Source organism: Aythya fuligula, chromosome 2, assembly GCF_009819795.1.
Source record: "Aythya fuligula isolate bAytFul2 chromosome 2, bAytFul2.pri, whole genome shotgun sequence".
NCBI classification, from domain to species: Eukaryota; Metazoa; Chordata; class Aves; order Anseriformes; family Anatidae; genus Aythya; species Aythya fuligula.
Genome location: NC_045560.1, coordinates 6183649 through 6210407, shown reverse-complemented (window position 1 = coordinate 6210407; position 26759 = coordinate 6183649). Strand labels below are relative to the sequence as shown.

Genomic DNA, 26759 nt, shown 5'->3' with positions numbered 1-26759 from the left:
TTGCAGGGCCACAGGGAGTGCCTGGATAGGTGAGGAAAAAAAATAAAAATCAGACCAGTGCTTGAAAGGGAAGAAGCTGCCTGGCTCTAGAGAAAAAAGCTACTTCTCAATTTACTGATAATCTGACACCATGGCTGCGATCCATCTCAATTGCCTTTCTTTTCAGGAAATACCTTGCCTAATACATGTTAGAATATCATCTGCTTTCCACCCTCTCAATTTAACCCATTTTTTGGCACGTGGTTACTCTGGATGTATTTCATTTCACCTAACTTAAGACCCATGTAATACAGAGTTTTTGTTGGGGAAAAAAAAAAAAAAAAAAAAAAAAAAAAAAAAAAAAAAAAAAGCACTTTCAGGGACAAAGATTATTCTGATACATTTTAGATCTCTGAGATGAAACAAATCTTGTCTACATCGATGCTAGTGACTAGATTTGCATTGCTTTAAAACTATTGAGTGATGAACTCCAATCTAAGTATCCACATTAAATGAAATAAATTCCCACCACATCAGTCATATTTCAACCTGTCCACTTCGACCTGCCTGTGAAGTAGCTATTTCCAAAATAGCATCCCATGTTTTTCCATGTGCTTAGGAATTTGTGCTTAGGTCTTAATGCTATCAGTCTTAATAGTTTTAATTCCAGCCTTATGAAGTGTAACAGTGGTGCTTCTCAACAAAGATCCTGGAAATCTGCAAAAGGCTTGAAATCTGCTGATGATCTGCTTGTCTGTCCTCTGCATTACTGGAACTCAATGCTTAGTCAGCCCTTCTGGGAACTACCCCTGGACTGTAAGAACAGCCCTCCACAAGCAGCTATACAAAAGACCACAGGTTAGATGCAAACAGAAAGAAATCAGATATTCAATTGGCAAAAGGAATGAACTTAAAAAATGTCCCTACAAGAAAAGAAAATTCATATTAAACCCAAGATATAGGTATTTGCCTCCAGCCGGTCCTGAAGAACAAGTCTCACCAGAAGCTGTAAACTTATGCTGTGGTGAATGGACATCGGTATGGGAGCTAGCCCGTTGCCTTCCCACCCTGCCTAAGATGGTGTGTTTGGGTTTCTCACTGCAGACTGCATACGGTGTAAATAAATTACAGCAAACTCCAACAGCATTCAGAAGGAAACAAGAGCGTGAATCACATACAAAAGTCATAAAGTACTCACCAGATCGCCTGTCCCAGGTTTTTCCATAATAACTGGGGGAAGCAGTAACCCTGCAGGAGAAGTAGGGTCTGGGTTGAGTGCCCCGGTGCCTCCTCCTATCAGGGAAACCACACCATTGCAATCCACTGAGCTGTTCCTTTTGCCCGTCTGGGTGTAGTTGGGAGTAGTAGGGTGAGAACTATGGCTCACTTGACTTTGCACGCTCGGACGCCTCCCAGATCTTGGAATTAAGAGAGAGCCCCGGTGGCTTTCATTTTCCCCAGCAGTGCTGATCTCATCATCGGCAAAATCTGTTTCGGAGCCAGTGTCTCTGCCACGGAGTCGGAAACTGAATATGCTTCCGTGGCTGGTTCTGCGCTTCACCAAGTTTGCATTGGGACCATAACTAATGCCAAGGAGAGTCTAGAAACCCCCGGAAAGGAAAAAGGGGAAAGAGAAATAACATTTTGCAACATGTTTTCAGGAGCGAGGAAGGTCTGCGGAGAGCACTAAGTTCCATTTAAAATCAAGTCCTTCAGAGAAAGATTTAATTACATGTATTCAACCTTAGCAAAGTTAAGAGGCTGAATAATCATTCCTAGCCGTTAGGTATTTGTCTAATACTTGACAGTTAAAGATGTACTGAAATAGGAAGGGTCAAGGTGGCATTCGCCCGTTAGCATGATACTTCCTTTGCTTCTACTCCCTCCCCATCTGATAAGTGCCAAAGGACCTGGGAAGGCAGCACAAGGAGTGGAAGACAGGAGCAGGGAAGGGGATCCAGCTCCAGTTTACTGCATTATCACACATCTTCGTAACAGCTGGGGAAGGAACGTTGCGGAGGGAGAACAAGAGATAAAGAAATAGGGCAGGAAATGAACTGCGGGGAGAAATGAGAAGAGGGAAGAAGAAGAAGCAGAATACGACGGAAGAAGGTGATAAAGGAAAAATAAAAATAATAAAAAAAAAAAAACAGAAGAGCAAGAAGAGGGATATGGTTTATTAGTTTGTAGAATGATTATTCCAATGCACATAACTGCTTTGAGGGGTAGGTAACCTAGAGTACAGAAGGTTCCTTAACACCTAAATATCACCCTTGATGATCCACTTTGACGTCTGCTAGTGAGATTGCAGCTCTGGCAGAGCATCAGCAAGACGTAGGCAAGCACTAAACACACCTAAACCCTCACAAAGTGAAAAGGATGTTCAGAAAATGCATAAGGAATTCAAGTCTATCCCCTTCCCTCATATCTGTGAGGAGGAAATTAATGGAATAAGAGCATTTAGGCAGGACATACTTTTGATTTTATGACCTGCATAGAATTTTCAGCTTCTTCAGAACTTTTTCATGAACCAAGTATGTATGAAGAGAGGTCAGGTTTCCACACTATCCACTAGCCAGCCAACCCAAATGAGCCTGATTTCATTTTGCACTGTAGCTCACATCACTGAATTATGTAATGATGCTATTTTCTGACATTGGTACAAGTACGCATACAAAAACCAGGCCCCTTCTAACTAAAAACAACCCATTTGGATTGCTACCAAACTTTAACTGGTAAAAAAAAATAATAAAAAAAATCCATGCCTGGGTTTCCATGACACAGTCATTGAGACTGATTTCTGATGGCAACACACTTCCAGCTGCTCAGATTGCATCTGAATGATGACTCAGCCGTACTCCCTCTAACCATGCCAGACACTGCCTTGCAGAGAAGATTTACTATAAGCTTTGAAATGTGTCTCCCATGTTTCTCATGCATATGACATCCAGGGGCGAAAAGTGAAAACAAGAAATATTAATTTAAGGAACACACTGGCAATACACAGCTCCAGACCATGATCATTTTAGGATGTGGTGTCTTGAAACCCATCCAGAATGAAGCTAGAGAGCAATTCTAGCTTGAACAAAGGTATAATTTCTGACACGACCCACTCAACCAATGAGATGAAAACAAAAACTATAAGATAAAAAAGAGGCATGTTGTTTACAGAAATCCAGCTCTGTGTAAATTTTGTGAGCTAGGGTGTCATTAAATGGTCACATTTACTTAAATCACTTACATGTTTTCTATCAGCATTTTATGGTTGCCAAGTATGCCTAAATTCACTAACACCAAAATATAAAAAGACTTAGCCTATTACATGGCTATTAAAAAACAACAACAACAACAACAAAAACCTGATTTTAACTGTGCCCATAGTCAAGCACAGACAAATTATCTGAAGCTATTTACCATCATTTGGTACATACAGCATGTGCAGATTCATATTCATGCATGTCAGTAACATTTATATAAAACCCTATTTAACAACTGTCTCACTACTTTTGTTACTGCAACATACAATAGAAACAAGTGCCACAAAGTTTTGACTTGAAGGCAACTAGCAAAGGAATACAAAAGTGTTAATATTGTCTTTATATATCATTAAAAATACCCTCAGAGACAAGTTTCCTCCTTTTCTCCTCCTCTCTTTTCTTTTTAAGATTTGCAGGTTTCTTCTAAGAATATTTTAGTTCTAGTAGGTATAGGATAGATATAATCAGATGAATGAAGTTAGAGTAAAAAAAATAAATCAGACTGTGGGTAATCTTGAAGCAAAAATAAAACAAAAAATAAATTAAAAAAAATTGAAACAAAATAGGTTCATAAGAATGCTTAATGAGCATTTTTAATTCATTTTGAAAATAAAGCACTAATATGTTTCCTTCCACAGTTCTAACACAGACTATCTGCAGGTCAGTCATGACATTAAATATTGATTCTTCTTTCTGGCTGGAAGTTTCAGTTTTAAATGCATATTCAGAGCTTGACCTATCCAATGAAGTGCAGTGAGAAATAAGTGATGTTCCAGAGCATGGCTTACCATTCTCCTCTGACCATCATCATATTCACACTTGGGATTCCTCTGGTCTTCCCCATATTCTTCCCCTGAAGATTTCTTTTTCTTTCGCCTATTTCTTCTTTCCTTGGCATTTTTGGATGCTAAAGGTGACATTTCCAATGAGCTAAGTGACATTGAGTCAATCCCTTTAGCAGCTAGTGCCTAAAAGAGAAGATGGTAGAAAGTACAAAGTCCATTATTTGAGTTCAGGATCCCAGTGAGAACTAATAATTACCCTGGTCAGCAGTTATTTTTCATTGTAAGTTTTCAGTTCTAGAGGAGATACATTAAAAATTCCAAGTGATCATTAATCATAAAACTATCTCCCATGGCTGGAACTGGTCTTAATCCAACATCCCTACTCAGCCATGAGAAAAATAAACATGTGACTCAGGATGCTAGTACAAACGCACACATGCAGGTTTTCCATCCAGATCCTGTGACGAAGCATTAGGAATGGCTGCATAAAGTAATCTGATTTATGAAGACCTCATGAGCAACCTTTCACAAGAGAACCAGGTCGTGGGCACATGCCTGCAGATGAGTACTGCGCACACTCCCTCTGGAGTAATACTTCTGGTGGTGGTCAGAAAGATCTCAGGTTGGGGCACCACAAGAACAGCCTCTCCTGGGACTTCAGCCCCTCAAACCAGGAGGGCTGAGCAGGGGAGGGAGCCAAGCTGGCTGCTGGGTTTTCCTCTCCAGTCGCAGGGGGATGCTAGGAGCAGCAGGCAATTCAGTTGATATGTCTTTGTAAACACTTATGCCAAGCAGCAGCACAGGCAGCTATGATCAGAGATCCAAAGAGAAAGCCATGGGCTTAACTGGAGATAAGGTGGACTTTGCTACGCTGTGCGCTTCAGTGTTGTGCTGGCTATCTGGTGGGATCACTGCAGGAGCTGAGTGATAACAGACCAACAGCTAGAAACCCAGCAAAAGCCAAATGCAAAAGCCTGAGCACACAAAGCAAGAGCCTTGAAAGCAAATGAGCAGCAGGAGGAAGAATCAATATATTCAGAGAGGAAGCTGCAGCCCACGCCAGCATACTGGGTCCCCATCCCCAGTGCAGGTGGGAGGAGCGAGGGGGCTCCTCTGCTCTGAGCACAAAGCACGAGGTCAGGTTTGGAGATGCTGATGTCCCAGCAGGAGCCACATCAATGACCCGGAGACAGGCCCATTTGCAAAGCCCCCAGCTGGAGTACATAAAATGAATGAATTACGAAAAAAAATCCTCTCCAGGTTCCCAAGAACAGGAGGAATGGATGAATCCTCAGTGCTATTGTCTGCAAGCCACTAGAATCAAACAGGCAATCAGCTCTCCGCAGCAAAATACTCCCTTCCTCCCACAGGCATCAGTCCAAGGAAAGTGAAGGCACTTAACAGTCGTGTAAAGAATCAATCATGTATTTCAAGGAGTAGCGGCAGCTCTATCAAGCTGAGAGCACAACAAAACTTAATTCCTATGGGAAATATCTTTCATGAGCAGGCTGCTTATAGCAGAAAGAAGGAGGGCTCAGACACCAGTCTAAGCTGTTTTTCTTTTTTTTTTTTTTTCCTTTCTTCTTTTTTTTTTTTTTTGAGTCAATTAATTTAATTGCTATGCTGAAGTGCTTTCCCTTCATAACGATTCAGCAAGTCTTTTGGTGTTAAGTTCAGGTTTAGGAATGTGTTAGACCAATTGCGTAAATTGACTGATGGTCCCCAAGCAGGTCTATCAATTATATTTGTGTTCTCTTTGTACTGCACAATGTCAAAGCTGGTCTAAGGAGTTTTAGTTTTCCTTTCTCATTGCCATCATATTCCAGTGATCTAGAAAATATATAAAATGTAGGTTATGTTGTTAGGCTTGCTGTACTCTTACTGGAAATAAGCTAATTTTCAGTTTCCTAGCATTTTCTTACCTATTGCTTGGGTTGCAATGTTTCTGCTCTACAAACCTTCATTAGTTTTTGAAAAAGGATTTGGATAAAACTGTTTCTCAGGGATTGGAGGATATGACCACAACCTGACAACCTACTCTTTCTGGTCGGTTTCCTGTGGCTGAGCTGGAGAGTGTCCTGTCCCCTCAGCACTGCAAATCACAGTTAACTCCCAAGGCAGGGAAGGAGACTGGGACCAGGCACGTCTGGCAAGGGTGTGTGGTGGTTGAAGAACACGAGTAAAGCTTAGCTCACATGCACCATAAAAAGGGGGTTATGCACCAGATGGGATGTAAGGCAAGAACTTAGTGGTATGGTGAGAATGTCAAAACCAAGAACTCAAAGACTTGAAGAGTGAGATTAAAACTAAGTAGCTCTGTCTGGGGCAAAGGACATCTGAAAACTACATGGTATAGCAAACCACTCAGATCACTTTCCTGAGAATCTTCCTCAGGATGTCTAATTTGAGATTTTGGGGATTGATATGCAGAAGGACTAAACTTCACATGAAGTCATGGACAAATTCATCTTGCAGTTACGAAGTGGTGGGTCCTGGGCATTTAGGCAACCTAAGCTAGTGAACACATTACATCCCAACCTCTGTATTCCTAAACTCCATCTCCATAAAAATGGGATAATTCCCAGGAGTACTGAAAATACAAATGAGTAGTTTTGAAGCATACAGAGTGTGAGCAGTGACAGGGAGTACTGAAAAATCTCCGAGGACATTAGTCATTTTGTTTTTGAAGCAGGCTTTGAATGCTCGAATCTGGAAGACTGAGCCTGCCTAAGGCTACAGAGCGAATGAGGAGAAAGTGAAGAGTTGCTCTTGAGTCCTGCACTGTCCACCCTTTGTACTGAACAGGGCACAGGAAAAATGAGATGCGGTTGGCTACAGAAAAGACCATGTTATAAAGCGTACAGACAAAGGAGAACAATTTAAGTTTGCACAAGCAACCTTCATTTTGACACATATTGACTTTCGGGACTTACTGTTCCTTTTTTGTATGCATATATGCATATGGGTTTAACTGAAATCAAAGTCTTCAAAAGGAAATTCCTAAATATCTTTAATTATAGCTGGGGTTACCAAAGTTGACTGTTATTAGGAAGAGCTCAGCTGGAGTCAAAACACATGAAAATTTGTATAAAATAGGTACAAGTTGGAGTTCAGCTTGCTCCCTATGGTTATGGCAGAAAGTTACTCTGTTCACATATGGAATAAATTGCATTTACCTATTACTTAAACCATTGAAGTAGATCTTTAAAAGGACATAAACAATGCATAAGCCTCTGCTAGTACTTTGTCAAGAATGAATTGCATTTTCTATTTTCTTTCCAAGGATTTAAATGGGCTTTGGATTAGGCCCTGAAGCCATATGTATCCTCACGAAAATTATGTATATTAGTTTATATTGTGTATCAAGGATTTATTTCTCTGAACTACAGTGCTGTGTGTTATTTCATACTAATTTTCTTATTGTCTTCCTGCTCACAGCACTGAAAACGTTTTCTTCAGCTGTTTAATAAATGCTTTCTACCCCATACAAATCACAGTCAAATTAATCAGTGCTATTAAGGCCACATTGGCTATTAAGGCTTTCACACCTAGGCCTCCATGTTTTGCTCAAACTACAACATAACATTAAACACATATCCTTTATACAATATGCAAAGCTTAACCTCAAGATCTGCCTGTTCACTTGTTCAGGTACAAAGTCATGTGTGCTTGGATATTCATGGCAGTACGGATGAGACAGTGTAGAAATGAACGTGAGCTAAAGAAGGAGTGGTTCAGCTGGGGCTATGGCTGAACGACCAAAATGCATGTTCTGTGTTTGAATGCAGATGTAGTAATGTCATCATGAAAATGTCTTATATGTCAACTAATATAAATTCCTCTGCTGGCATATGCTGGTATAGTTAAACCAATACAGCTCTGGATGTGTCAACCCTAAATGGCCCTAGTCCTAGCAGAAAGAGCCATCATTTTTCTTTTAGAAAGGACTGTAATAACTCTACCCAGGACAATAAACATTAAGCTGCTTTCAAGCAGAACCTTATTTCCGTTATCATATAAATATGAAATAGAGAGAATGTGAATCTCAAGGGACCATCTTAAAGTAACCCAAGGCTAATCACATCATGCAGTTTACTCACCTCCTGCTCTTTCTTTAACATCTCCATGGCTTCCCGAAACTTTCTTTCCTTCTCTTCTGTTTCAGCAATAGTGGCTTGGTTCTGCTCTTCATATGCCATGGCCACCACAGCCAGAATCAAGTTGACCAGATAAAATGAGCCCAGAAAGATGACCAGCATGAAAAAGAGCATGTAGATCTTCCCAGCAGATCTGAGAGTCTGTAAATACAAAAGTAAATTCACTAGCAAAAAGGTTGCTGCTTTTTCTTTTTTTTTTTTTAAACAGAATCCCTTTCATGACAAATGCTGATGTCATTCATGGAAAAAACGTTCTCCACAATAAACTTTTTTAGCTTAGTCAAAAACTGTGTGCCTTGCACTACAATTCATTTTTAAAATAAGAATGTTTTCCTCTTTTACCAAATACTTCTGCTTGTTTTCTTTGACTACAGATAACCTTACAATCAGCTGCAGTGAGAGGTTTCTTCACATAGCTCAATCTATTTTTGTGCAGTACATAGAGACTTCCCATGCAGGATTCATTGTTTCCCTTTAGCTGTCTTCAGTATAGGTCCCATTACAGTCCATGGGGAGAAAAAGGTACTTTTAGGGTGTAATTCATCCAAGGATTATTTAGACATCTGCCTCAGAATAAGAAAAACTAAACCCTAGGTGCTGTTGACTGTACTGCCTGATTCTTTACAGGCATAACTAGAGTTTAGGTTGAACTTACGTTATAGGTAAGGATTCAGTCAAGGATTTGACTCTAGTGATAGAAAACACAGTGTGCTATTATAGGGTCAAATAATGAGAGGAGTGATGTTCACCCTTATTTGCCCCGACAGTTTCAGCCTTCCAGAACTGTACATGTAGCTCTGTGCCAAATAACTGAATGCAGTTGTTCAAATAATTTTTGTTTGCCTTGTATTACATTTTCCTGACATGAAATTGTATAATTGTCTACATGTGAAGCTGAAATCCCTCGTACCTTCAAAGATGTTTACCTCAGTACCTTCAGAGAAGCATCTTTCTGCACTAACTCTCTTGATTTCCTTGGTTATGCTCTAGTTTTGGCAATTTTGAGATGCAGAACTAAATGTTCAATGGTTTCATGGACAGAGCGTGTAATTTAGTACCAAACTATCATATGCGGTTCTTCAGAGTGTGCATACTTTTGGGAAAATGTACACTAAAATGAGCATTTACTAGCAGACCATTTTGCATGCATGACTACTCCATTTGTAGTTAACTCCATTTGTAGTTCTGTCTCTTAGGTCTTGGTGATGAGAAGTTTACAGTACGGAGAGCTGGGAGGTGCCAGGTAGTCTTGCTGTCCAGTGAATTTGTGTTCATTGACATGCTTTGCAAAAACAGATACACCAAATACATAGGAGGTTTTCTGTTTGTTGGTTGGTTGGTTGGTGGTGGTTTTTTGTAATTTTTTTGTTGTTGTTTTGAGATGGGCTCAAAAGATTAGTTTATGTTACATCAGTCACTAAACAATCATTAAGCAGCCTGGATGACCCTCATTAAGTGGCAAACTTTATTCAGATTCATGTAAATTCACAGAATCCTTCCATTAATACCAATTTTACTCCCTCCCCCAAATACCCAGTCTTATGCTTCTGGTGTGATCAATACCTCTAATAAAATAAAATTGTAACAACTGATGGTCCTTGTTCAGAACACACAAAGAGCAATGTAACTAATACCTAGGAATTCCTTCTTGTCTTTAATTATCGGATATTTAATAAGATGATGTGTTTACTTCCTATTTCAAGTAAGAAAACACTCTTATACCTGTTGATAGAGACGTTCCCAATAATCTTGAGTCATAAGACGGAACAAAGAGAGAAAGGCCCAGCCAAAAGTATCAAAGCTTGTGTAACCATGGTCCGGATTTTCCCCAGCCTTCAAACATATGTATCCCTCAGGGCATGTCCTGCAAAACATGAGACAATACATGAAATATGTCATGGATGGCCTCAGTGTGGAAAAAGAGATTTCAAAAGGACCATATTGAATACTCTTGGTTAAAAGCACGGATGCTCCAAGGTAAATTGAGCATTGAGTGAAAACATAGACATACATGCTAACTTCATAATACCAAAGATCTTTGCGATCTTGTTTTTCCTTTGAAAGGATAAGCTGGGAAATGGTAATCATTTACTATTACAGTTCTGGGTAATACTCTAATGGTGAACCTGCTCTCATTAAACTTTGAGACTCTTTACAAGTAATTTTCTAGACCCATATGCCAGAAGAGAAAAAGAATGCTCTCTGCTGTAGAGACAACAGTGGTACTAAGTACCAAATCATATCATCAAATGAAATAACACCAGGTGGCAGAGGTCCCAGGTCAGTAAGCCTCCTACTTTCCCAGCAATGGTGCAATGAACAATTAGCCAAAAGACCCTATACACCTGCACACTACAAGCTACTTTCCAAGCATAAGAAATGACCTATCAGAAATTGAAGACATTGAGCAAAGTGCAAAGATTTTGCTGCTGGATATATCAGGGAAAGAGAATACAAGATCAAGGAAATTTCCAGTGTCCTAAGGCCCTACAGTATTTGGGAATTTGTTAGGTGAGAACAATCTAAGTATCTGGAGAAGCAGATCTCAGCAGAAATTTGCAGGAATGTATATAACTTTTACTTTTGTTTGTTTGTTTTTTCGACATCAGCTATTTCAGCCACTATTTTTCACCAAAGCAGAATATTGCTGCACATCAAAATGCAAAGCAGTAAAATAAATAATGAAAAATAATTTTTAAATGAAAAAAAAAAAAAAAAAGAACAAAGTGGACTCCTGAGAAAACAGACTGTGCATCAGCATGAAAAACAAGGATTTTACCTATATATGTATATATATAGTACTGCTGTTGAGATGAGACTACATTACTATAGGTTTTGAAGGTATACAAATCTAGGGTGTCAGCCACCAACATTACATATTTAACAATATTTTAAGAAGCTTAATTTAATATTGTTAGTCGAGCACAAATTTTTAAATAAGTCTGCTTTGAACACTGAAAAAAGGAGTGCTGAAGCATTGCAAAATGTTTGCATAACCATATTTGCAGTGGTCTTCAGAAAAAGCAATAAAAATGAAAAAGAACAGTTGATGTTTAGTGAATTAAATGTAATACAGAAGTGAATATTATAAGTGATTCCACCTTATTAGGTAGAGACAAGATAGTTTATATCAGTTGAGAATTTAGACGATGTATTGCGTTTATGTGGCAAGGCTTTGGTAGCAGGGTGGCTGCAGGGGTGGCTCTGTGAGAAGAATCCAGCAGCTGCCCCATGTTAGATAAGGGCCAATTTCAGCTGGCTCCAAAGGGACCCACCACTGGCCAGAGCCAAGCCAATAAGTGATGTTGTTTGTGCCTCTGGGAGAGCAGACTTAAGGAAGGGGGAAAACAACTACTTCACAACAGCAGCTGGGAGAGTGAGGAGTAAGACCCAGCCATGCAGCCACCAGGGAGAGTGCAGCAGGAGGGCAGGAGGTGCTCCAGACATGCAGCACAAGTTCTCCTGCAGCCTGTGGAGAGGCCCCTGGTGGATCAGGCTGTCCCCCTGCACCCATGGGTCCCACATGGAGCAGATCTCCACGCTGCAGCCCGTGGAGGAGCCCCGGGTGCAGCAGGTGGATGTGGCCTGGAGGAGGCTGCGGCCCATGGAGAGCCCCCGCAGGAGCATGGGGTCTGGGGGGAGCTGCAGCCCGTGGAAAGGAGCCCATGCAGGAGCAGCGAGTCTGGGGGAAGCTGCCGCCCATAGGGGACCCTTGCTGGAGCAGTTTGCTCCTGGGGGATGGACCCTGGGGGACGGAGCCGTGTGGGAGCCGTTCTTGAGGAGCTGCTGCCTGTGGACAGCCCCCGCAGGTTCAATTTGGGCAGGATGGCACAGAGGGACCATGAGGGAGCAGCAGAGGCGAAGCCTCAGGGACTGACCGCAGCCCCCCAGCAGTCCCTGTTCCCCTGTGCTGCTTGAGGGGAAGGTGTAGAAGAGAGTGGATGGGGACAAGGTGTTTTTAGTTTGCTTTTTCTGTTCTCACGTCTCTAGCCTGTTAGTAATAGGTAATAAATTTGATTAATCTCCCTACACTGAATCTGTTTTGCCCATGATGATAATTGTGGAATGATCTTCCTGTCCTTATCTCAACCCTTGCGCCCTTTGCATCATACTTTCTCCCCCTTTCTCTTTGAGGAAGAGGAGTGAGAGAGCTGTTGTGGTGGAGTTCAGCTGCCCAGCAAGGTAAAACCACCACAGACAGTAATAACTATGTCTGACAAAGAAAGAATAAAGGAGACGTGTATACTTTTTTCCCCTGCCTAGAAATGCGTCCTTCTAGAGCTTTCTTACTTTTAATTTCCTATTGTTTCCTGATCAGAGACACATTTGAATAAAAAGTAAAGTAACATTACTGAGTTACAAAAGAAGAAAATGCTGATTTTTTTTTTCTTTTTTTTTCCTTGAAATATGCATAGGCATACTGAATATCTCTTGTATAACCATGTCCTTTATTGAGGCAACATTTTCACTGTATCTCCTCTGTCCTAGAGGCAGCATCTGCTGTCACTCTCTGCCATAGAGACATCAGATTTCTGCCTCAGATCTGCTATTGCAGACAACCTACAGTGCCCGTGACATGCTGCTGATACCATTCAAGAGAAATGGACCCTCTGGGTTCTTTAGAAGGAAACCCTTTCTGTGCACTTATGTTAGGACATCATGCCCAGGAAGGACATAATACCCAGGCAGGACATGAAAATTCTTGTTAAGGCTCTTTCCTTTTGCCATGAAAATGACTGCATTAAGAATGTATTGGGGTGGAAACTGAGCTATTATTTACAGAGACAGACAAACTTTCTTACTCCTTCATGAAAGACAGATCCCAAGAAGCTCTACTGAGCTGGTGTAACTGCTTATATTTTAACATTATTACGAATAGCTAAAACATCTGAGCACAGCTGTGAGAAACTCAATAGTGATAGCTTTACTGGTGGACTTAAACCTAGGTTGGAAATAAATTTTCACCTAGAATAAGCTGGCCACATCTTAGACAAAACAGAAATGCTGCCATTCATTTCACGAGAGACTTTCATCTTAATTTCTTTGGAGTTTCCTCAGCCATAATTTCAAGTATGAGAGAGCTGTGCCGTAAAGAAAGGCAATATTGGGAGTATTCAACTTGGATGTATTTTCATGCATCACCACGAGATCAGAGGTTTCAAAGTCACTCTTAGGTTCACTGCCAGTGTTTCTGACTGGGGAAACTCCATTTTGAAGCAAAAAGGTAAAGCAGTTTGCTGCAATTGCTTGGAAAGCCCTAGGAAATGGAGATGCAACTCCTCTGACTTTGAAAGTGAACAATGGTTCCTCAGACTAATATTTTCTGTTTATAATACAGTTGCTATTTTTTTCATGATTTGTTCTGCCTTTGTGTGTCTCTAAAACCTTTTCCACTTAGCAATAGATTGCTGCAGTGAAAAGATCTGTCTGGCTCCATAGTGAGTGTACACGGTACTCTAATATTATGTGCAGGTGTATGAGCATTCAAATGAGGTGTCTAGAGCACAAAAAAACATGAACTCTGGCTCAAAGAATGCTATTAACATTAGCTCACATCCCTCTTAATGGAGACTAGATGCTTGAGACAAAAATCTCTTATTTTTTAGCTTCTTATACTTCCTCACCCTCTTTTGTAGCCTACAGAGGCGATAACCCACGGGTTGTGGGTATGCTGAAAAACACTGAGAGGAAAAGGCAGAGCTTCTTCCCAGAAAAATACTCTACAGAAATTTAGGAGGAAGGCTCTCACATGAGAATATTATTCTGCAACTGACACCATTTCCTCTAAGGATTTTTTCAAGGAGTGTCAAGATTTTGCTGAAGTGTCTTCCCCCTCAGATTTTTTATTTTTTTTTTTCCCAAAATCTTTCGCTTCTGTTACCTTGGGGAAGCATTACAGAGGATTGCACTCTCCTCTGATGCACAGGGATGGGCAACAACAACAAACGACATAAATATAACATCCTGCACAGGAGCCTCACAGGATGCTGTTCAATTAATCACAATAAAATTAGTGTCATTGATTGGGAAAAGTTAAAAGCATCAGTCTACCTACCTATCCATCAGGCTGTAATCACCACTGTAAGCTGGCACTGGTACAGGAAATTAAAGAACATAAGAAACGGCTTTGTTTTAAATAACACAGATTGGGAATGCCAGAGAGTTGGAGCTGAGGGGCATAATTACAAAATGCTCTGGCTCAAGAGTTTAATCTCAGCAAGCCAAGGAACCTGCTGATCCAGACTGCAGTGGCCAATAAGGCTGTGCAATAAAAGAAGATTTGTAAAACAGACGTGCTAGGTTGTAACATTCAAATCCCGTACACACAGGGAGCGTTATCCATGTGCTACCAGAAGTTAGCAACAAACCGCTGCTCAAGTCAGGTATGACAGCTGTAAAGTCAGGTCTATGCCTTTATCTGGTGTAGGCTGGAAAAGCTCACTACGGCCTGCCACTCCAAATTGCTTATAAAAGAAGCAACAATGGGAGATAAAGTGCATCTCACTGACACACACCAAAAATAATTAAATAAAACCTTAAAAACAAACAACAAACATATCATGGTAAGGGCTCCTAGGTATCCCTGTTTTTGTCACATTTTAAGCCTAAGAATGCAGAAAACAAGCAGAAATGTTTACAGTTGATGCTTTTGATATGTTGCTAATTCCAGAGGATTGGCTGGTGAGCATGATGGGGTTTCAAAGCCTCACAGTAAGAGCTGGAAGGAGAAATGGTGCCTGTGGCCTCCCAGGCTTGGTGATGCACATGGCAAAGAATTCCTCAACCTGCCTTTTCATGTTGAAGTCCTCAGGCCACAAAGCAAAGGCCTGGATCTCCTTTAGATCACACACACAATTGCTTTTTCTCTGCACTTCTCATGTTTTCTCACTTCTCCTGGCTTTCAGGGAAGAGACCAGCAGCCAAACAAGGAGTGCCTACCAAGCAATGATTACAGGGGAACAAATAAAGATCCTTAACCTAACATTTGCTCCAGCCTGAGAAGATAAAACTAACCATCTGAAACAGGGCAATATGTTTTCTTGTATTTACAAAATGAACATTGTACGGGTGATTGGGCATGTAGGAGAAGGAGACTGAAAGTCAGCAGCATCCTAGCCAAGGTGAGGGGTTGCTAACAGTGAAAGCTTGGTCTGCCTGAAAGTCACAGGCTGCTCTCCTTCTCTTGCTCTCTCTTTTTTTTTTTTTTTTGTTTTTTTTTTTTTTGTGATATTAAAGACTAACCATGGTTAGAGAGTCTGACTTATAATTCCCCATTACTCACTATCTAAGAGCCAACATCTCACTCACAGAGGCACGCTTCATAGGTCTGACTGAAAGCAAGGGGTACCAACAGTCTAAAAGGAAGTGCAAGCAGATCCAACCAAACACCACAGGAAAAAAAAAATTATGAAAGGAGATCAGAATAAAGAGCAACACTGACCAAGTGCTGAAACTGGAGAAGCAAAGGAGGCACAAGTGAGCAGGCTTGCTCACAGGCTCAGAGCACCCACTGGCCTCTCTGTATGCCACTGACTTGCACCCACAGACTGTTTCACCCTCTCCACTGGCTACTTGTTCAGACAGATGGAAAACCACTGGTTTCAGGCTATGTCAGACCCTTCATGCAGGCATGCAAGCAAGAGGAAGAACTCCCTGTGCTCCAGGATGACTTTTTTATACTTCATGTTCCAACAAGGAAGGCAAACTATGTTTCTCAATCAATCTAGTGGCCAGGCACTGGGTCTTCTGCCTGACCCATCAATCAAAATGCAAAGCAATTTATCATCATAAACACAATGACAGATTACTGTTTAATGAAGACAGTAGCCCACAGTCAGTCTGCTTCTCTCATGTGGTTGATGAGCTTATTACAACTTTGACTAAGAGATAATATTACCCATCCTTAAGAACTGAGTGGATTTAGATTTAATCCTACTGCTGCTGTTTAACCGCAGACATGACCTTCCAAATACACAACTGATCCCCAGGAGTGAAGACTTCCACTGCTGACCTGAAGGCTGTATAGTACATAAAGTTATCCCCGATGGCCTCTGCAGCATCCTTCAAGTGATATACCTGTCTTGTGGTGTTTCTTATACTCAAGTGAGAGGCTTTCTCACCAGGAGCAAGCCACCCTCATTCTGATGTCACTGTAACCAACAAGGAGTAAATGGAAAAGTCTATGTGATTTACATCAGAATCTAGTTAAATTCATGCAAGGCACGCTGTACAGCCTGAAGGTTTGTAATAAGGTCATTGATATTGCTTACTAAACCGGGGTGTAATTAGGTTATCAGCTTTGGCAGCCTAAACAATAGACTTTATTCTTTACGAAATATTATCACTTCTGAAAGGAGTCGTGTTTGGGAACTGTATCCCCTTCCTCACTCCACCAGCTTTTCCAGCCTTTCCCACCTGTCATCCAGCTACACCCCATCAGACTGAACGTGGTGAGCATTATGAGGACACCGGTCCCACAGACATACTCTAAAGCTGGCCAGGAGCCCATTTGCTGTGATGGGTCCATTCACATAACAAGTTAAACACAGGCTGCCAGACTGCACCTGCCTGGCAAAGCTGGTTATCCAGAGATCACCTTGACTAGCTGTTCCTTATGACATTCCCCTTTCTTGTCTCTCCCCAGGAGAACATAGAATCATAGAATCATAGAATATCCTGAGTTGGAAGGGACCCTTAAGGATCATCAAGTCCAACTCTCGACACCGCACAGGTCTACCCAAAAGTTCAGACCATGTGCCTAAGTGCACAGTCCAATCTCTTCTTAAATTCAGACAGGCTCGGTGCAGTGACCACTTCCCTGGGGAGCCTGTTCCAGTGTGCAACCACCCTCTCTGTGAAGAACCCCCTCCTGACGTCCAGCCTAAATTTCCCCTGCCTCAGCTTAACCCCGTTCCCGCGGGTCCTGTCACTAGTGTTAATGGAGAAAAGGTCTCCTGCCTCTTGACAACCCCTTACGAGGAAGTTGTAGACTGCGATGAGGTCTCCCCTCAGCCTCCTCTTCTCCAGGCTGAACAGGCCCAGTGACCTCAGCCGTTCCTCGTACGTCTTCCCCTCCAGGCCTTTCACCATCTTCGTAGCCCTCCTCTGGACACTTTCCAACAGTTTCATGTCCTTTTTATACTGTGGTGCCCAGAACTGCACACAGTACTCGAGGTGAGGCCGCACCAGCGCAGAGTAGAGTGGGACAATCACCTCCCTTGACCTACTAGCGATGCCGTTCTTGATGCACCCCAGGATACGATTGGCCCTCCTGGCTGCCAGGGCACACTGCTGGCTCATATTCAACTTGCTGTCTATCACGACCCCCAGATCCCTCTCTTCTAGGCTGCTCTCCAGCGTCTCATCGCCCAGTCTGTACATGCAGCCAGGGTTTCCCCGTCCCAGGTGCAGGACCCGGCACTTGCTCTTATTGAACTTCATGCGGTTGGTGATCGCCCAGCTCTCCAACCTGTCCAGATCCCTCTGCAAGGCCTTTACGCCCTCATTTGAGTCCACAACTCCTCCAAGTTTGGTGTCATCAGCAAACTTGCTCAAAATACCCTCTATTCCTACATCCAGATCATTTATAAAAATATTGAAAAGTACCGGCCCTAAAATGGAGCCTTGAGGGACCCCACTGGTGACCGCCCGCCAGCCTGACGCAGCTCCATTTACCATAACCCTTTGGGCCCTGCCCGTTAGCCAATTGCTCACCCATCGTATGATGTTTTTATTTAGCTGTATGGTGGACATTTTGTCCAGTAGGATCCTATGGGAAACCGTGTCAAAAGCCTTGCTGAAGTCCAAAAAAATCACATCAGCTGGTTTCCCTTGGTCCACCATACGGGTGATCTTATCATAAAAGGAAATCAGGTTAGTTAGGCAGGACCTACCCTTCACAAACCCATGCTGGCTGGGACCAATGACTGCTTTGTCCCCCAGGTGCGCCTCAATGAGTCCGAGAACCAACTTCTCCATGATTTTACCAGGCACTGACGTGAGACTGACAGGCCTGTAATTGCTAGGGTCTTCTTTCTGACCCTTCTTGAAAATTGGCACAACATTTGCCAGCTTCCAGTCTACCGGGACCTCTCCAAATTCCCAGGATCGTTGAAAAATAATTGATAGAGGTTCCGCGATGACATCCGCCAGCTCTTTCAGCACCCGGGGATGAATCCCATCCGGACCCATGGACTTGTAGGGATCCAGGTGGAGTAGCAAATCCCGCACACGTTCAGGGTCAGTTGGGAGTTTGTCATCCCCACCGTCCCGGTCCTCCAGCTCAGGGCACCCTGGGTCCCGAAGCCCATCATCGGCATTGAAGACAGAGGCAAAGAAGGCGTTAAGCGTCTCTGCTTTGCCTACGTCATCGTCTGTGAGGAGACCTTCCCTATCAAGGAGCGGCCCTATGTTTTCTTTAGTTCTCCTTTTTCCATTTACATATCTAAAAAAACCCTTTTTATTTTCTCTCACAGACACAGCCAGCTTCAACTCTAGCTGTGCTTTGGCCACTCGAACTTTCTCCCTACAAACACGAACAGCATCCCTGTATTCTTTCCATGACGCCTGGCCCTCCTTCCAGTAGCAAAACACTCTCTGTTTCCGCCTAATCTCCATTAGAACATTCCTGGTCAGCCACGCCGGCCTCCTGCCCCGCCTGCCTGACTTGCGATATTTTGGAATTGCCTTATCTTGTGCTTCTAGGAGGCATCGCTTAAAGAGTGACCAGCACTGGTGGACATCGAGGCCTTCAAGAGCAGTTTCCCAGGGGACCTTACTGACTAGTTCCCTGAGCAGCCTGAAGTCCGCTTTCCCCATATCTAGGGATGAGGTTTTGGTGGCACTTTTCCTTCTGTCACCATAAATTTTGAACTCAACCACTTCATGGTCGCTATGACCGAGGCGGCCACCAATCACCACATCTCCCACCAGACCCTCTCTGTTTTCTAGCAACAGGTCTAGGAGGGCACCTTTCCTAGTTGGCTCCGTTAGCACCTGTACCAAGAAGTTATCATCTAGGTGCTTCATGAACCTCCTGGACTTGCTCGTGTCAGCCGTGTGGCACTCCCAGTTAACGTCCGGCAAGTTGAAGTCCCCCATAAGGACAAGGGGAGTTAATCTCGAGGCCTCTCTTAGTTCTGTAAAGAATAATTTATCGGCGCTATCGTCCTGGCCAGGCGGTCTGTAATAGACTCCCACAACGACATCCCCTTTATTCGTTCGTCCCTTGATCCTTACCCAGAGGCTCTCAACTTTGCCATCGCCGACCTGAAGTTCCACACAGTCCAGCCCCTGCTTCACATACATCGCCACCCCACCACCTCGCCTACCCTGCCTGTCCCTCCTGAAGAGCCTGTAACCATCTATTGCAACACCCCAGTCACAGGACTCATCCCACCAGGTTTCGCTTATGCCGATGATGTCGTAGTTGCGGGACTGGGCCAGGACTTCTAGCTCATCTATTTTATTCCTCATACTGCGTGCGTTTGTGTAAAAGCACTTCAGGTGCGTCTCCTTACACTCAGCACCTTGTGGATCTGACCAAAGGACCCCACTGGCACACAGCCCCTCTGATTCTAGCATACCATCCCTTAGGTCTTCACCGGCTCGCCTGGTTTTAGCCCCTTCCCCCTTCGACTCTAGTTTAAAGCCCTATCTATCAGCCCTGCCAACTCCTGACCTAAGATCCTTACCCCTCTCCGAGAGAGGCGCATCCCATCCGGTGCTATCAGGCCCGGTGTAGCATAGACCTTCCCATGATCAAAGAAACCGAAATTCTGCCGGTCACACCAGTCTCGAAGCCACATACATGCAGAGAAGGCACCTGAGCTCTATCTTCACCCCAACCTGTTCAAGTTGGTGCCTCTTAAACACAAACCCTTCAGGAGAAGGGGGCTCTTCTTACTGTATCTGTCCAGTAGCCAACAAAACAATGCCTGAATCTGGGGCCTTCAGATCTTAAGACAGCAAGTAATTATAATAATAGCAATAATAATAACACAGGCTTACTTAAATTCATGCAACTCAGAGCTGCAGCGGACCTAATTGCCAGCGGCAGAATAAAAGAACCAAGTGGGTACATTATTCTCTGCTGCACTTCCTCAATTTTCAGCGCAGCTGGGCTTGTGTTACTGGCCACGTCTACTTGTACTTCGGGGACTGAGAGCTGTGGGAGACCACACTGTTGGAGATACTATTCTGGTGGACATATACATGTGGTTCCAGGCTCTCTGCCTGCCAAGGGCTGAGCAAAAGCTGCAGCACTGAGTTGTGCAAGACAAGATAGAGCTGGTGGAAGCATGGGAAGTATCTGTAGTTGCAGCGCTCCTTGGTATGGTGCATGTTTCTTCTCCACCCTTAAGGGTTGTGATAAGCCCTTGCAAGGGACTTTAAATCACCCCACGGAGGATGCATAAAGGCAAAGGAATGTTATTACAGCTCAGAGATCAAAGCGCTACATCACTGTACATGCTATAATGAGTATGCTGACAGCATGTTGGCTTGGAGAACCTACCATAGAAGCGTTGCTTTCGGTATTCATGGAAACTGTAAAAACAGGCATCTGATGCAATTTTATGTGTTGGTATTAATTTCCTTAGTAAAATGACATAACACAACAGGAAACAGTTTTACTTTGATGATACTTTAGAAACTGTTAGGACTTGTTAAAAAACTTTGAGGAGCATTACATTGCATGGTCCTTCCTACATCCCGTAGAAGCAATCAGCTCGGTGACAGCTGAATTTACCAAACCATGTAGAATCTTGACCCACTCTGTACATTATTTTAATGTAAGCTGTTAAGAAAAATCAAGGTCATAGCGAGGATAAAGGTAGGTAAAGTTTCTATAGCAACAGTTACTAGGATGCAGTTGCCAAAGGTGCTTTTTTGTTACATCCTGAAGTAGCTTTACTGGCTGCTTTTCCTTCCTGTTCACTAGTCTTTTTGGTAATATCCGTACAGACACGATGCAAATGTACTTTCATTGTCTGTATGATCTCGTAGACTGTTCCTGCCCACAAGCCGAGTATATAGGACAAGTCATGTGAAAGGACAAAGAAATAAAAATAAAAATAAAAACACAGTCTGGCCTTGAGACCCAGAGGGGACACAATTGACTTAAAACATACGCGTTTGTCTGAAAAACCATCTCCCTATAGTAGTTGCAAGTGAAAAAGTGAAAAGAACAAAGATAAGTTTCTCTTTTTCTGCTTGTTTACTTTGTACATTGATAGCATCTTGTCCATTTCTCTTTTCCCTAATGGACAAATTTCTTTACTGTTTCTATTGCTCTTCCAAACCTTCAGGCAGAGAAGGAAGACAAAACAGCAGTCTAAGATAGAAAAATGTCCCTGTGAAATTACAACAGCATAAAAGTGGAACTGCTTTGGAGCTGAAATGTATCTTCCCTTTTCATGGACTGATAATCCCAAGCTGTGGCAGCCCCCATAAATCTTTGCCCCATGGGAAACAGGGCTCCATGGTATTGGGCATCTCATTAAAATGAATGGTTAATAATCATTGAGAAGGAACACGCTGTAATTGCATGGATGGCACAAGGCGGGATGGTGCTGCATGACATATAATGCTTCCCACAGCTCATTCACTGGGCGATTTGGTCTGGTGATCACAGCATGACGATGCCTGGTAGAAGTGCTGCTGATGTGCTCAGGCAGGATGCCATGCTGGAGCTGAATGTGGGATCACGACTCCACAAAACAACCATTTTGCCCCGTGTTGGCCATGTACCATCACCTGGGGGCAGGCACAAAATGTGCCACGTACTGTGGGTTCCTCAGCACTTTGGCCCACCAATGGGTTTAGCCATTGGTGCTATCACTGTACGCATATGTGGCAGATTTGACCTCAGGGGCCACTTTTACAATGTGAGGTAGATGCCTCCAAAAGGCCCACGATGCCTGTGCTGGCAGTGTATGGTGCTGTTTGCTGCCCCATAAGGCAGCTCAGTCACATGTTCTGCAGACTTTACAAACCATAGTCCCCTTGATGCTAAAGCTGGATTTCATGAAGGCTGGAGCAGCTTTCACATTCTGATCCTAGCCAAGATCTTCCAGCTATTTCATCCTTGTACAAGATCTTTACTGGATCTTCCTCAGGGCTTAAAATAAGGTGTTCAAAATTGGATGAGATGCTAGTCTGGGAATTAAATTGAAAGCAGGTTTATAGAAGAATTTGTAATCCTCTTGAAAATAAAAGTAGTTGAGCTTTCTCCATTTATTTTAACCAAATCAAATATAAGGAGCTGAAATTGCAAGGAGAACCAACCAACTTGGACAAATCCCAGTGTAGCCATATCTAAAAGTACCGAATTAACCCCGAAACGCATCTAAAAACATAAATAATTCTGCAAATACACTACACTTTTTTTTTTTTTTTAATTAAAAGAGCCTTACTGCTATAGCACCACTTCCAGTGGCTGACCAATCTGTGACACATCTCAGAGCAGAGGATTTTTCCATTAATGTCGTGCTCTGAATGTGCTTGTTGTGAAACACCAAGCACGCGTCACAAATGTTCACTCTGACCCAAAGAACATCTTTGATCACAATCATTTGATTTTCTTTCTACTCCAAACATTACTTTTTGTTTCCATTGGACTCTTTATTCCTCTTAAATACAAATAAAAGTCTAGCAGCACATCATGGAGAAAAATGCAGTTGGATAAAAAATACAAACACAACACAATTTCAATCTGATTAAGTGAATAAAAATAAAATTTCAGACATCCTGGGTAAAGTTTCTAAGGCATCACATGGGAAACCCCACAGACAGGTTAGTCCTTGTCCAACCAAGAAACATGCCTTCTCCCCAACATTCCTGCTACATCTATGCAAAGTGATTTTTAACATAACTCCTCAAGGTTGCTTGAACGTACCTTAAAACATAAACCAAGATTTTTTTTTCCGTCTGCCAGGTATTGTACTGGAGACATGTTTGCTGCATCTGAGTGACATCCATTTATTCAAATCCCTTCTGAACCAGAATCAATATTAGCTAGATCCATTACCTCCTGCTTTATTGGCAGTTTGGGTGCTTGTTCAGAAAACAGTCCCTCCTAGTAATGTAATAAAGCCCCCACCTTAGAGATAATTAGGTTGTCTGTGATATAGCATCCACTGATGATCATTTCCCTGCTGATTTTGGCCTGCTGCTCCAGCTCAGGTTGCAGTCTCCATCACTAAACTCTCTTACATCAGACCATCTGAGTCTCATCACCTAATAATTGCCATAGTAGATTTATTTAGATTTTTTTTTTTATTCTTCTATAATAACAGCAACCAGCCAAACCTCAGAGTGTCATTAACATGCTTTTAAAATGCACTAAAATGGTTTTGTCAATTACCTTGAGATTTAATATCCCAGCCACAGCACAGATATCCCTCACTGTAACAACAAATCCCTCCAGGAGCGCACACATGACACCACCCTTCCCTGCATTTCCTCTGGGTCCTCAGCATACCCCAGAGGCTAATAAATTCAAGCTATTTCAGAGTAAGGGCAGAAACAAACTCCAAAAATGCTATGAACATTCAGACACAGTCTTGCCAACTGTTTTCTCCTATTCTCTCTCTTGCCAGGTTCCCGACTTAGGCCCTTGTCATTAATTTCATTGCTGATAGAGAGGAGGACCACGATATTATGCATCCACTCATTTTTCACTCCCTTCCCTGATTCTGTGGCGCAAACTATCCCAAAATGTCTTGCCTATTCAGATCAGCTCTTTTACTATTGAACCTACTTACTCTTGGCTTTGATTATTGAAGGATTAAGGAAAAGGAGTCCTGCTTGGTTGGGTATGTTGGACTGTGAATGATGGTCTTTGTCCTAACAGGTGGGAATACAAAACTTTGCAGGTCCCTTGAGGCCTTAGGATCATGCCTAATTATCTCCATGTGTTTAAATAACAGTAGTGGATGACAGACAGGAACTCTGTGCAAGGTATAGCAAAGACACAATATTGCTATCGTGCAGAACATTTCTTGCTCAATATTATTGTCTATTGCTTACAAAAGGCTGAAGTACACCAGTGTAGATAGACTGCCAAATCCTGGGATCCCCAGGAAATATCCCAATAGTCTTGGAGTCCAGCCTGAGCCTGGATAAATGCAATGTATTACAATCAACAAAGCATTTAATTAATGAATGCTGACATTGTACCTTCCTTGGAACAAACAAAGAGGAAAGCATGGCCCTGTGCCCAAGGAGTTTACAGTCTAAATTAGACTGGCAATACGGATCAGACACAAGACACGCAGAGGGAAGGCTGACACTTCAGCTTTCCCTTTGTTTTATGCAAATGCAGATACAGATAGTGGCAGCAGAAAGTAAAGCATCTCTTTCCAGGACCCCATGGCTTTTCTCACTGTCCTGTACACAAGCAAGATTAGATTATATCTTCCTTCTCTTTTCACAATAAGCTCTTCCTAATTTAACACCCCCTCCTTTTTTTTTTTTTTTTTTTTTAAGTCTTCCACAATTAGTTCTACCAGCTCAGAACATCCTTCTCCTCCAAAAGTACATCCTCTCCTCACTTGACCTAGGTCATCCACCTCCTTGGTTCAACTATTCCCTCATATTTAGATCAAAAGCTAATCCATCCCACCACACTAAGGTCTCTATTCTTCTTTGTCATACAACTTCAAACACCCTACAGTCTCTGCATACTTTTTAATCTCCTCTGCCCACACAAGATCCATCTCTCACCATCCCAGACCAACTCTTCCATTTCCATTAAGATCACAAGAACCTATCAAATAAAATCATACACCCAGACAATGCACTTAGACCCTGAGGACTGGATGTAGAAGGAATCATTAGCTTCTATGGGTGGTAGGGCTATGAACGAAGTCCTTTGTGCAGACCAGTAAACTATTATAACACAGGAATTATTTGTGATTTCCTTGCTGTCTGCATTGTAAGAAAATGAAATATTTGCAGTCTCTAAGCATTACTCTCTCCTATTACTACTGAAACAAGGAATTTGAAATATCTACTTCATAAAGGTGAAAAGTGGAAAAAACTGAAGGAAATGTAACAACAACAAGAACACAAACAGAAGGGAAGCCATTTAAATTACTTACCCAGCATCAGTGCTATTGCCACAAAGTAATACATCTTCTGTACCATTTTTTATGAAGTAGTTAACTGCAACAGAATTAGAGAAACAGCTTTTTAACAAGTACATTCTGGGAGTGATAACATTCACAAATATTATTCACCAACTAACATATTCAGCTGGCACAGTAATTGAGAAAGAACGGCATATTTTGCTTTGTTTTGATAATTTTAATTTTTATGAATTGTAAAAACAAAGATATTTTTCAAAGCTCTTCAAACATTTGGTGCTTATAATCCAAACCTGACCAGTGCAATAGGGTGGCAGTAAGGCTGTGAGCAAAGTTTGAAGGAAACATCATCTAGCCATGTGGCTGCTGTAAATACAAACAATGTTAATGGATTCAGTATAGCAATGCCTACTGAAACTAATCCATGAGTTTGCCCATTAGGACTCTGTGTTGATGATATACATATTAATTAAAGTTTGTGATAACAAATCGTGACTCATAGGTTAAAAATGCAACTTTGATACGAGTCAAAATGTAATAACACCAACACAGTGTTATTCCCCCAGCCTGGTCAGGATAGAAAATACACACTATAAATCAAAAGAAATGGAAAAATGTGCACCGTTAAAGATCAGACAAACATGGAAGTATTCATAAAGACAAATATTTATCAATGCAGTCATCTGTAATGCCAATGGAGAGAGACAGACACTTCTCGAGGGAGACTCAGAGGAGCACACTAAATTTAAGTGCTCTGCATCATTCCCTTGTTGACTATCAATGAGACTTAAGGAAATTAGCATCCCCAGGCTAATAAGAGCCTTTCTGTACACACTCCCTCTCCTATCCCCAGCCAACAAATGGTCTAAAATTCAGAGAAACGTAACAGGAGGCCAACATCTCAAAAGGATAAGCAAAATCAGTTTTCAAGAGAGAGCCTGAAAAAAAGAGATGTTCTAAGGAGAATCTCTATAATCTGAATGGCAGCATAGAAGAAAGGATAAAAGCATTGATCTAGAATCATCATAAATGCAAAACAGAGGCCAGCAGCTGACAGGGAGGGTGGGTACACTGGTGTGTTTTGTTGCAGCAGCAAGGATGGATTCCCTGTTGACACAAGACATGACGGTGGCAGCCTTACACAACATCTGTTTGCGAGCAAAGGGGCCTCTGCAGATGATGCTCTGAAGAGGTTCTTCATTATAGGTTAACCTAACCCCCTGTTGTGAAATGCTTTAAAAATCAAGAGTGACAGCTTATTGAGTCAGGCTATGCAAAGAATGCTCAATGGCTCAAGCCACTGAACAGATGTGCTGTGGCTTTCTCAGTAAGCTGCGAGCAGGGGAAAAGCCCTGCCCTGCTGCATGCCAAGAAGGAATTACTGTCCATGAGCTTTGTGGTTATGAGGGCATGTGATGGTGTTCACAAGTTATCAGCGCATATATCCTGCTCAGACTGTATGCTTTTCGGCTTTGCCGTACATTTGGGCTTTTG

At 42.3% G+C, this 26759-nt stretch overlaps 1 protein-coding gene across 6 annotated transcripts in view; it reads right to left on the bottom strand.

Annotated features, from left to right (window-relative positions):
• Nucleotides 1-26759, bottom strand: part of LOC116486531 (sodium channel protein type 5 subunit alpha-like) — a 208478-nt gene that overhangs the window by 104987 nt on the left and 76732 nt on the right. For all 6 annotated transcript variants that reach the window (XM_032182836.1, XM_032182841.1, XM_032182835.1 and 3 more), the window contains 5 exons: nucleotides 25281-25344; nucleotides 9901-10042; nucleotides 8122-8319; nucleotides 4025-4204; nucleotides 1178-1579 (listed from right to left, as the gene is read on the bottom strand). In XM_032182836.1, the coding sequence (XP_032038727.1) occupies nucleotides 1178-1579; nucleotides 4025-4204; nucleotides 8122-8319; nucleotides 9901-10042; nucleotides 25281-25344 (986 nt within the window). The remainder of the gene's footprint in view (nucleotides 1-1177; nucleotides 1580-4024; nucleotides 4205-8121; nucleotides 8320-9900; nucleotides 10043-25280; nucleotides 25345-26759) is intronic.